Source organism: Scyliorhinus canicula, chromosome 16 (genome assembly GCF_902713615.1).
Source record: "Scyliorhinus canicula chromosome 16, sScyCan1.1, whole genome shotgun sequence".
Taxonomy (NCBI): Eukaryota; Metazoa; Chordata; class Chondrichthyes; order Carcharhiniformes; family Scyliorhinidae; genus Scyliorhinus; species Scyliorhinus canicula.
Window position 1 is genome coordinate 24,789,281 of NC_052161.1, and position 12,244 is coordinate 24,801,524.

The 12,244-nt window shown below is 46.4% G+C and overlaps 1 protein-coding gene across 2 annotated transcripts in view; it reads right to left on the reverse strand.

Annotated features, from left to right (window-relative positions):
• Positions 1 to 10,547, reverse strand: part of trub1 (TruB pseudouridine (psi) synthase family member 1) — a 69,932-nt gene extending 59,385 nt beyond the window's left edge. The window contains exons 1-2 of one of the 2 annotated variants that reach the window (XM_038822124.1): positions 10,337 to 10,547; positions 2,005 to 2,120 (exon numbers count right to left, since the gene is read on the reverse strand). In XM_038822124.1, the coding sequence (XP_038678052.1) occupies positions 2,005 to 2,120; positions 10,337 to 10,469 (249 nt within the window). In that variant the 5' untranslated portion in view covers positions 10,470 to 10,547. The remainder of the gene's footprint in view (positions 1 to 2,004; positions 2,121 to 10,336) is intronic. The other variant, XM_038822123.1, reaches the window with a different exon arrangement.
• Positions 10,548 to 12,244: the final 1,697 nt, after the last annotated feature.

Consider the following 12,244-nt stretch of genomic DNA (forward strand, 5'->3'; position numbering starts at 1 on the left):
TTTAGCCGACACTTAGAATTATTTTTAGCACTAGAGAACTGAACTCAGAGATCGGGACGCCATTTTCAAAGGGTGCCCCGATCTCTAACTGAGTTTATGGGTCCCCAAAACCTGCACCCGTGGGCAATATTACCCCCCACACACATGAACACTACCCCATATCCCCCAAGTGAGGACACTCCGCAAAGGGGTCCCCGGTGGAACCCTCCTCTTCAGCAACCACCCCCACCCCCCCAAGCCCCCTCACAGTATCCCCTCCCTTCCAGGGCCCCCACTCATCGTCCCCCCAACCTCCCAGTAGCCCCTACTTACCTGCCCTGCACACCCCCACTCTTCAAACCCCACCTCCACCATCTTTTCAAGCACATGGCCCCCCCTTGGACCTGGACCCTTGGTAGTGCCACCCTGGCACCTGGACACCCTTGCACTGCCACCCTGGCACCCAGGCAGTGCTCCTGCCAGCTTGGCAGTGCCATGGTGGCAGCTGGGAAGTGCGACAGTGCCCACGCTCCAGGGGGCGGCCCTGCCCTGCCCCTGACCACCAGGGGTCTCCGATGGCCCAGGAGATCCTGCCCCGGGTGCTGTTCTGCCTGGTCCACAGTTTTGTGGACCAGTGCTGATTGGCGCCCAGCTGCAGCCTCGCTGTGGAGGTTAGTGGACCCCACGATGCCAGTGGATACCGGGTAAGTTCGCTGAAGCCGGCTGTGCTATTTGTTCCCGCCCCTTGTGGGTGGAATTCTGACTCCGACTTGGGTGAATCCCGCGACGTGTGAAAACTTGCGGGAAGCCCACGAGAGGGCTCTCCCAAGATTCACTGGCCGTACCACGCTTGAGCACAAGGCAGGGCGGGATTCTCCAGTCGCTGGGCGTGCACAACCAGAGAATCCCACCCGAGGTAAATGGACTTTTCCATTATCCGCGTCTCGCCTCTGGTGATCTTGCGGCATGTGAGGCGGAAGCATCCAGTTCACGGTTGTTGGGCCACACCCATAGAAAATGTCCATAACTGAGATTTAAGCAGAGAACAAACAGGCCATTCTCAAGCAAATTCCGTTTCAGGTGCATACGTACATGAATCTTAAACAAACTACATCCGTGCAACAAGTTCGCTGCTTGAAGGTGAGGGGCTCATTGGTTCAACATGAAAAGATCTCTGAAATGAACTTGCATATTAATGAAGGAAAAACAAAGAGGACGTTTTCTAGGTCTTTATGTAAATGTAAGCCAAATATTTGAACTTACATAAATAGAAAACAACGAGTACAAATCTGACTATCTTCAACCAAAGTGCAGGCTAGGTGAAGATTTTATTTCAATTGAATACCATCGACTGATGTGGTCCGGCCTATTATTTATGCTGTGGATTCAAAAATCAGTCCCACCAGTGGCACATTAATAGCTGCCTGCACATTTAAACCCAATGTTCTCAAAGGCTTTCTCAGTCACGTCTCAATCTAAAGGGGGCAGCATGGTGTCGCAGTGGTTCGCATGCTGCCTCGCAGCACCGAGGACCCGGGTTCAATCATGGCCCCAGGGCACAGTCCATGTGGAGTTTGCACATTCTCCCAGTGTCAGCATGGGTCTCACCCCCACAACCCAAAAAGATGTGCAGTGTAAGTGAACTAGCCACACTAAATTGCCCCTTAATTGGAAAAAAAGAATCGGGTACTCTAAATTTATTTTTTAAAATATTTCCATCCAAATAGCGAAGTAACAAAATATTTTGAACTTCAACTGCTGTCCACTTTTCCATCGTGACGGGAAACATCAGCTGATTGCACAATGAGCTGGCAAATCTGCTGCCCTTAGCAGCATTGTTTAAAATTGGTTAAAATGCTGATAAGCAACGTAAGCACATGTTGACTGCAAATTACTGTCCTCTCTCATTTGTAGTGTTCAACTCCTGGTACCGACATGGTTATTTTTTGACATGGCAAAGAAAGAAGACAGTGCCCAAGAAATCAAATATAAATAGCTAAATGTTTATCCATTGCGACAAAGTACCTTTTCTCCCCGCTTCTTACCAAGCACTCCTGAGGCCGCACTGTCAAGGGTTCCTCCGTGTCCCAGCTTGAGAGCTTGTCTCTTTCGCTTCATTGGATGTTGTTTGATGCCAGCCTCTGTTGAGCAATAAAACTAAAACGTCAGGCTGCACCTTATGATACTGTGGTGTTTTAAGATTTATTGTACATCTTTTAAAAATATTTTTAAAATACACAATAGTGTTTTGTTCTACCCATTTGTTAGAATGGACTTGCTGCCACACATGCTTGGCTGCATCTTTGGAGAAAGCCTACCATCAACATCTCAACACCCCGACCATCATTATCTCAACGTCCCGACCATCAACATCTCAATGCCCTGACCATCATCATCTCAATATCCCGAGAATGAGCATTGAAAAAAAAATGGTCTTGGTGATGTATAGGATATGGGTTTTCTACAGCCTACTTATTTGGTCAATTTGTTAGCCATCCATCACCAGATTGAAAGATGCTGTCAAAGGAGCCTTGGCAAGTTGCTGCACTGTATCTTGTCCATCTTGGAGATGTTCATTGCCTGGCATTTGTGTGGCGGAATGTTACTTGCCATTTATCAGGTAAAGTCTGAATGCAGTCCAGGTTTTGTTGCAAGCGAGCATGGACTGCTTCATTATCAGAGGACGACATACTGTGCAATCATAGGCGAACATCCCGACTTCTGACTTTATGTTGGAGAAAAACTCATTGATGAAGCAGCTAAAGATGATTGGGCCTAGGACACTACTCGGAGGAACTCCTGCAGCAATATCCGGAGAGTGAAATAAGCGGCTTCAAAGAACCACAACCATCTTCCTTTGTGCTAGGTATGGCTCTCTGGTGTGGAATACCTCCTTTCCCTCTCTACACCCTTTGACATTGTCAACTATCTTCCTCCAACACCCTGTGCCTCTTGCCTAACTCAGTCCAACTTCCCACACTTGGTTCCACTTTTAACGTATTCGATCATAGCCAGAACATCAGTAGTAATGGTTTCTCTTCCTGCTCCTACATAAATCTCCCAAAAACCTATCATCTTTGGTTACGTGCTGCTCCTTAGGTGACTCAATCTGAAGATATGGGATTACACTCCATTTGTATGCTGACAATACCCAGTTTTCTTGCCACCTTTCTTAAAACTAACCCAAAACCAAGATTTTGATAACCAACTCTCGCTTTTTTAGTCTCATTACACCCAGTTGAGTCTGATTACACCTCTGTAAAGTTCATTGGGTGTCTTCTACTTTAAAAGATGCCATTAAATACATGTCTTTGCTCCCAATCAGGCTATGATATTCCATTCCTGAATGAATTGGCCACAGGTGAGACCCCAGAGGATTGGAGGATAGCCAATGTTGTACGGTTATTTAAGAAGGGTTGCAAGGATAATCTGGGTAATTATAGACCAGTGAGCTGGACGTCAGTGATAGTGAAATTATTGGAAAAGATTCTCAGAGATAGGATCTATGCACATTTGTCTTATTAGCGAGACAGCATGGTTTTGTACGAGGGAGGTCATGTCTCACTAATTTAATTTAATTTTTTGAAGAGGTGACAAAAATGATTGACAAAGGAACGGCTGTGAATGTTGTCTACATGGACTTTAGTAAGGTCCCTCATGGCAGGCTGGTGCAAAAGATTAAATCACATGGGGTCAGGGATGAACTAGCTGAATGGATTCAGAACTGGCTTGGCCATAGAAGACAGAGGGTAGCAGTGGAAGAGTGTTTTTCTGAATGGAGGTCTGTAACTAGTGGTGTTCCTCAGGGATCAGCACTGGGACCTCTGCTCTTTGTAATATATAGAAATGACTTGGAAGAAAATGTAACGGGTCTGATTAGCAAGTTTGCGGATGATACTAAGATTTCAGGAGTTGTGGGTAGTGATGAAGATTGTCAGAGAATACAACAGGATATAGATAGGCTGCAAAATTGGGCAGAGAAATGGCAGATGGAATTTAACCAGGACAAATGCGAGATGATGCATTTTAGTAAATCCAATTCAGGTGGGAGCTATAAAATAAATGGCAGAAACATCAGGAGCATAGAGGCACAGAGAGATCTAGGCGTGCAGATCCACAGATCCTTAAAAGTGGCAGTACAGGTGGAAATGGTGGGAAAGAAAGCATATGGCATCGTTGTCTTCATAGGTTGGGGTATCAAGTATAAAAGTTCAAAAATTATGTTAGTTATATAGAACGTTGATTAGGCCACATTTGGAATACGGTGTCCAATTCTGGTCACTGTACTACCAGAAGGACATGGAGGCGTTAGAGAGAGTACAGAAAAGGTTTACCAGGATTTTGCCTGGTATGGAGGGTATTAGCTATGAGAGATTGAGTAAACTGGCATTGTTCTCCCTAGAGAGACGGAGGCTGAGGGTCAACCTGATAGAAGTTTATAAAATTATTAGGGGTATAGATAGGGTGAACAGTTGGAGGCTTTTTCCCAGGGCGGAAATGACAATTACAAGGGCCACAAGTTCAAGGTAAGGGGGGAAAGCTTCATTGGAGATGCACGGGGAAAGTCTTTTTACACAGAGAGTGGTGGTGGCCTGGAATGCACTGCCAAGTGAGGGGTTGAGGCAGATACATTAGCGACCTTTAAGACTTTTCTGGATAGGCACATGAACAGACGGGGTATAGAAGGATACATGCGGTTGGTCTAGATAGGACATGTGATCGGCACAGGCCTGGAGGGCCAAAGGGCCTGTTCCTGTGCTGTACTGTCTTTGTTCTTTGAATGTATAATTATTGGACACAGGCATTACAGACAATGAACTTGGGCTTCGGAAAATCCCATTCTACAACTTTTCCAGTCCTGATTATTTGTTCAATACGAGGTCAATTGGTTGCAATTATTCAGCCAAGAAACTGAACATTTCCAGCTCAAATGTTTGTAAACATTATAAAGCAGAGGTGGCTGGCCAACATTATAAAATAAAAATACCTCTGGCTATAATTGGTGATCCCAGGTCTGAACATAGTGCTGAATTTGTCTGTTGATTGTTAATTCTGCCCATCTCGATCATCAGTGCATAGAATCACTACAGCGCAGAAGGAGGCCATTCAGCCCATCGATTCGCCATCGACCCTCTGATAGAGTACCCTGCCTAGGCCCGCGCCTCCACCCTATCCCAGCAACTCAGTAACCCCACCTAACCGTATGGACATTAAGGGACAATTTAACACGGCCAATCCACCTTATCTGCACATCTTTGGACTGTGGGAGGAAACGGGAGCTCCCGGAGGGAACCCACGCAGACATGGGAAGAAATGTGCAAACTCCACAGAGACAGTCACCCAAGGTGGGAATTGAACCCAGATCCTGGGTGCTGTGAGGCATCAGTGCTAACCACTGTACCACCAGTTACTGCTCTATAGTTTACAAGGTCCTGAGTAAATGTATCACTTTTGATGACATTTACCCAAGAAATAGTACACAGACGAACAGCTTTTTAAAAAAAATCAATCATGACCTACATACTATTTGTATTGTCTGAAGAAATCACACAATCACTTAAATCCATACTCGATGTGCCAGTAAAGGCCTGATTTGGAATAAGGTGGAACGACACTTCCCAACATTGAAGCGTCAAGGATAGTGTGTGTTTAATAGGAAAAGTCATTTCATTTCCAGGCCAAGATGTGACCACTTTGCTCTGAAATCAGCGAACAGGTTCTTGCAATTATGATCAAGCAATAGCTTCACATTCACTCTGATTTCCAATCCTTTAGATACAATATCAGCAATGCCTGTGTAAAGAAGCCAATTGAGAGTGTATCAGCGCCAAGTTTGATCTTGTCTTGTTGACATGCACTTCCACAAAATACAGACATAGGCCTTTCAATCAATTCAGGGAACAAGTACCTCCCTATTGTATCATTGAACTGGAAATTGAATGAATCTAAGGGTTTCACCTTCGCTAGCCGAACATTTCAAGTGTCAATCACTAAGTTCTTCTTGACATCTGCCCTAAATTGTCCTTTCACCAGTTAAATCTCCCTGGTTCCAGTGCTTCAAATTATTCCTACTACTCCAGATTGAATTTTCATATGCCAAACAATATTTTATACTCTTTACAGTTCCCTCTTCTTCACCTCCTTTCAAACAACAAGATTCTCCAATTTATCCCCATTCCCACATAACAAACGATTCACAGCAGAAATAATCCCCAAATGATTTATCTTTTCTTTGAATACCAAAACTAGTATAATACTTGAGGAGCAATTTTATTTGGACCTTCTCTTTGCATTTCTAGCCTCCAGTTTATATGTAATGTGAACGTTAAAGATAAAAACGTGCACTTGCATAGCACCTTTCGTAATGTCCTAAAACATTTTACAGCCAACTAACTGAGGCAACATAGACAAATAAAGCAACCTACTTGTATATAGCAAGGTCTCAGGATGAACAGAGATAACTGACTGGATGGTCTTTTAGTCAGTCTTTGAAAGATAAATACTGGTCAGAATAAAAGAACTCCCCCTCTGATGCTAACTGTGTTCAACCTGCATTGTTAAAAAAGACGTATTTGCTCTTTGCAGGACTGTACTGTGAACAAACTAGCTGCCGAGTTTGCCTATATTACAATTACGACACTCCAAAGTACTCCACTGATTGTGAAACATTTGATGTTCCATGGTCATGACGAGAATTATAAATGCAAGTTCTTTGCTTTCTAAATCCCACTATCATGTCAGCCACAATCTTACTGAATGACGGAGCAGGAATGTAGGGTTTGGGAGCAGGAACATAGGGTTTGGGAGCAGGGCTGGGCCATTTGGCCCTTTGACCCTGTTCCATCAACATTCAATAAGATCGTGGCTGATGTGGTTGTGATTTAATCTCCACTTTGGGTTCTGTAGAAGGATGGTTTGGATCCAAAACGTTAAAACATGAAATCTCTTTCTCTCCACAGATGCTGTCAGACCTGATGTGTTTAACCAGCATTCGTGCTTTTTTATTCCACTTTCCTGTCTGCCGTCCATAACCCTCAACTCTATGGTCTTTCAAAAACCTACTCAACTCAGCCTCGAATAAAGTGACCCAGCCTCCATCACTTTCCGGCCAACAAAAATCCACAGAGCACTGACCCTCTCAGAAAAAAAATGTCTCCTCATCTCAGTCCGGAGGGCACTTATTTTTAAACTTTGCCCCCCTAATCTTCCACACAAGAGGATTAATTATCCCAGTAACCATCCTGTTGGCTGTGGGCAGCATGGTAGACAAGTGGCTAGCACTGTGGCTTCACAGCGCCAGGGTCCCAGGTCGATTCCCCGCTGGGTCACGTGTCTGCGTGGGTTTCCTCCAGGTGCTCCTGTTTCCTTCCACAGTCCAAAGACATGCAGGTCAGGTGTATTGGCCATGCTAAATTGCCGTTAGTGTCCAAAAAGGTTAGATGGGGTTATTGGGATAGGGTGGAAGTGAGAGCTTAAGTGTGTCAGTGCAGACTCGATGGGACGAATGGCCTTCTTCTGCACTGTAAGTTCCATGTTCTACTAAGATCCACCTGGATCTTACGTATTTCAATAAGATCACCTCTCATTATTCTAAACTCCAATGGGTCTAGGCCTAACCTGCTCAAACCTTTTTCATGAGATCCAGGAATGAATTGAGTGAATTGCAGGCTTGAGGGGACAAAGGGCCTAATCATGCTCATAATTCTTTTGAAGTTATGATTACTTGATCCAAAGCCACAATTCTCCAAATTGTGCAGGACACACTTTTATTTCCTCCCAGAGGCACAAACCTCTGCATCTGCTACCATTCTGTCATTTCGATTTTATTAAATCGAGGTTACTATGCTGATCAAGACTTTGGTCAATTTTAACCAAGGTTTGAGGCCAACAACTCATTTGAAATCAGACGATCCAGCTGATTAGGGTCCAATCTGGAATCTTCCCAACTTGACTGGCTCAGCGTCACAGCATTATATAGGGTGCGCTCCAATGGCCAAGCTGCACCCGATGAAAAGCAGCTCGCTGCGGCGCAGCTTGGCAGGTAAAAGCTCCCAGGATCGGCACGGCTCTCAACGCCTCGCGGCATGCAAATGGGCGGGATCATTTTTTGGCAAATCTGCATGTTAGAGTGAGACAGCTAGTCTGACTCTAATGTGCAGCTTGCTGAGGAACCTGAGGCATTGGGATTCATTCCCTTCGCCTCGGAGACTGTCGTTCAACACTGGTTTCCACAAATGGGGATCAGATGGAGCAGCACATATGGGAGAGTCTCTCAGGGAATTGGAGGCCTCCCTCTGCATGCTCTTTGGGCAGGGTGGTGCCTTGGTGCTGATGATGTCATCTGGCACCTTGGCAGTGCCACCTGGGTGCCAGCCTGGCATGTGATGGTGATCACATGCCACTGAAGGATGCCACGGGGGCGGGGGGGGGGGGGGGGGGGGGGGGGGGGGGGGGGGGGGGGGGCCTCGGCCACGCATTCCCCACTGAGGCCCCTTATACATCGCGAGTCGTGTTGTATAGGCATGTGTTTCTCGGCGCTATGACCATCGGGAACACGCAGCTAAATACTCACTATGGGACTTGTACCCAATCAGTTGAATCATACCCATAGTTCATTTGCTACTAGTGATCAGTAGTTTACAAATCTAGCATAATACAATGAATTTAAAAACTCATCCATGATGCAGCACCCCCTACACCAGATCATCAACAGTTTTCAAAATAGATGGGAACTGAACCTATTAAAAAAGCCTCCCTTACTGGACAGAGCCCAAACACAACTGGACGGGACCTGACAAAAATGGGAGGACAAACTGGGGACATCGGTAGGATGGGGACTCTGGAGCGAAGCACTGAGCAGGATGAGCTCCACCTCCTCCTGCGCAAGGCTAAGCCTAATGCAGCTCAAAGTGGTGCACAGAGCGCACCTGACCAGAACCCGAATGAGCAGGTACTTCCCAGAGGTGGAGGACAAACGTGAGCGCTGCTAGAGGGGCCTGGCCAACCACACCCACATATTTTGGGCTTGCCCCAAGCTTGCTGGGTTCTGGACAGCCTTCTCCGAGGCAATGTCCAAGGTTGTGGGGGCGAGAGTGAAGCCATGCCCAATAGTGGCAATCTTCGGGGTATCAGAGCAGCCAGAGTTACACATGGGGAAGGAGGCCAACGCCCTTGCTTTCGCTTCCCTAATGGCACGCCAGAGAATCCTGCTCAGCTGGCATTCGGCAGCACCACCCAAAGCTGCAGACTGGCTCGCTGACCTCTCGGAATTTCTCCACCTGGAGAAGATTAAGTACGCCACCCGAGGGTCAGAGGAAGGCTTCCTGGATACTTGGGGGCAGTTCGTTGGGCTGGTCCAAAACCTGTTCGAGGCCAGCAATGAGTAAGCCAGGGGAAAAAAAGATGAAGAACCAAAGGACTGCGCAACTGGCGGGGGGGGGGGGGGGGGGGATGGGGAAACCACAAAAGAGAAAGGGTGCTGAAACCAGGGGGTGGACATCATGGACCAATCCAGAGGGTAGCAAAATGTACGTAGTTAGTCAAATGAAGGACAAAACAAACGTCTGTAAAGTAAGGCAAATTAGCATGGGCAGGAAAAATGTAATGTATATAAGCAACAACTGTTTATAAATGAGAAAAGCCAATAAAAAGATTTTCCAAAAAAAAAGCCTCCCTTTTAAAGATATTAACAATTTTAAAATTTACTTGGTCTGGGTTTTTTTTTTTGAAAACAGGGTTAGTGGTATTGTCATTGAACTAGTAAGCCAGAGATTCAGGGTAATTCTCCATGGGACCAGGGTTTGAATCGCACCATGGCAGCAAGGACCAGGGTTTGAATCCCACCATGACAGGTGGTGAAATCTGATTTCAAAAAAGGTGGCATTAAAAGGTGACCATGAAATCATTGCCAATTGTCGTAAAAACTCATCAATCTCACTAACATCCTTTCGGGAAGGAAATCTGCCACCCTTACTTGGTCTGGCCGATATGTGACTCCAAATCCACAGCAGTGTGGCCACTCAGTTCAAGGGGAGTCAGGGATGGGCACGAAATACTGGTCCAGCCAGCATCACCCATACCCTCCCTAGATGTATTTTTTTAAATTACTGCTTACATACCAGGAGATGGGAAACTATGCAAATATCATCATCCAGCTACGCCAGCTCACAAAATGAAGTAACATAGGGATTGCAGTCTTTCCACTCTGCCCTTCTCAATATGGATTTTACCCCTTGTTGGATTTCAATGAAATGTTCTTTTGGACACTAATATAAAATACACGTTAGATGGCAGAAACGATGCAAAACTCTTAAACAAGCTGCTTGACGCAAACACGAGCTGTAAAACGCGTGCGTACCTTTCAGCAGCTTAGTTTTCAAGATATTCAGCACATCGGCTGAAGTGGGCCCTTTCTTTTTGTGAATAGCAAAGAGCCCGTTGAGACTCTGCAGTTTCTCAGCCAAAGCGACGGATCCCGATCCGGCCGCCATGTCAATCCCCTTCAGCGCCTCGGCCAGGTGCCGGCCTCGGCTCCCTGTGCATTCTGGGACTTGTAGTCCGTCTTCCGGAGAACTCAGACACAGCCAGCACTGCGCCCTGTGATTGGAGAATTCAGCACAGCCAGCACTGCACGCTGTGATTGGAGAATTCAGACACACAGCCAGCGCTGTGCTCTGTGATTGGAGAATTCAGACACACAGCCAGCACTGCGCCCTGTGATTGGAGAATTCAGCACAGCCAGCACTGCGCGCTGTGATTGGAGAATTCAGACACACAGCCGACACTGCGCCCTGTGATTGGAGAATTCAGCACAACCAGCACTGCGCGCTGTGATTGGAGAATTCAGACACACAGTTAGCCCTGCACCCTGGGATTAGAGAATTCAGACACACAGCCGACACTGCGCCCTGTGATTGGAGAATTCTGAGACACCACCAGCACTGAGCGCTGTGATTGGAGAATTCAGACACAAATCAGCATTGCGCCCTGTGATTGGAGAATTCAGCACATCCAGCACTGCGCTCTGTGATTGGAGAATTCAGACACACAGCCAGCACTGCGCCCTGTGATTGGAGAATTCAGCACAGCCAGCACTGCGCGCTGTGATTGGAGAATTCAGACACACAGCCGACACTGCACCCTGTGATTGGAGAATTCAGCACAACCAGCACTGTGCGCTGTGATTGGAGAATTCAGACACACAGTTAGCCCTGCACCCTGTGATTGGAGAATTCAGACACACAGCCGACACTGCGCCCTGTGATTGGAGAATTCTGAGACACCACCAGCACTGAGCGCTGTGATTGGAGAATTCAGACACAAATCAGCATTGCGCCCTTTGATTGGAGAATTCAGACACACAGCCAGCAGTCCGCCCTGTGATTGGAGAATTCAGATGCACAGCCAGCAGTACGCCCTGTGATTGGAGAATTCAGACGCACGCCGGCACTGCACCCTGCGAATAGAAAATTCAGACACAGAACCAGCACTACGTCCTGTGATTTGCGAATTCAGACACACAGCCAGCAGTCCGCCCCGAGATTGAAGAATTCAGACACACAGCTAGCAGTCCACCCTATGATTTGAAAAGTCAGACACAGAACCTGCACTGAGTGCTGTGATTGGAAAATTCAGACACAGAACCAGCACTCCGACCTGTGATTGGAGAATTCAGGCCCGGATTGTACACAACAGACATCAATATTAATAATGCTAAATGACAAAGATGTAATTAACGTACTTTTGGTTCTAATATGAAGAAAAACGCCTACCTGACAATTAATAATAATAATAATCTTTATTGTCACAAGTAGGCTTACATTAACACTACAATGAAGCACTGTGAAAATCCTCTAGTCGGCACACTCCTGTGCCTGTTCGGGTTCACTGAGGGAGAATTCAGAATGTCCGCTTCATCTAATAAGCACGTCTTTCAGGACTTGTGGGAGGAAACCGGAGCACCCGGAGGAAACCCACGCAGGCACATGCAGACTCCACACAGGCAGTGACCCAAGCCAGGAATCAATTTGGGGTCCCAGGCACTGTGAAGCAACAGTGCTAACCACAGTGCTACTGTGCCATATCATACTGTATCGTACCGTGTGCTATCATACAGGCAGAACTGTCAGCTTCTGCAAATCAAAAACGAAGGCAAGCTTTTCTGTTGGAAATTATCTGCTCCTGATTGGATCTTTATTATTTATAAATGCCAGCTGCTTCCCGCATTTACTGTTTTAATTTAGATCACCTGATTCCATCTTGATTC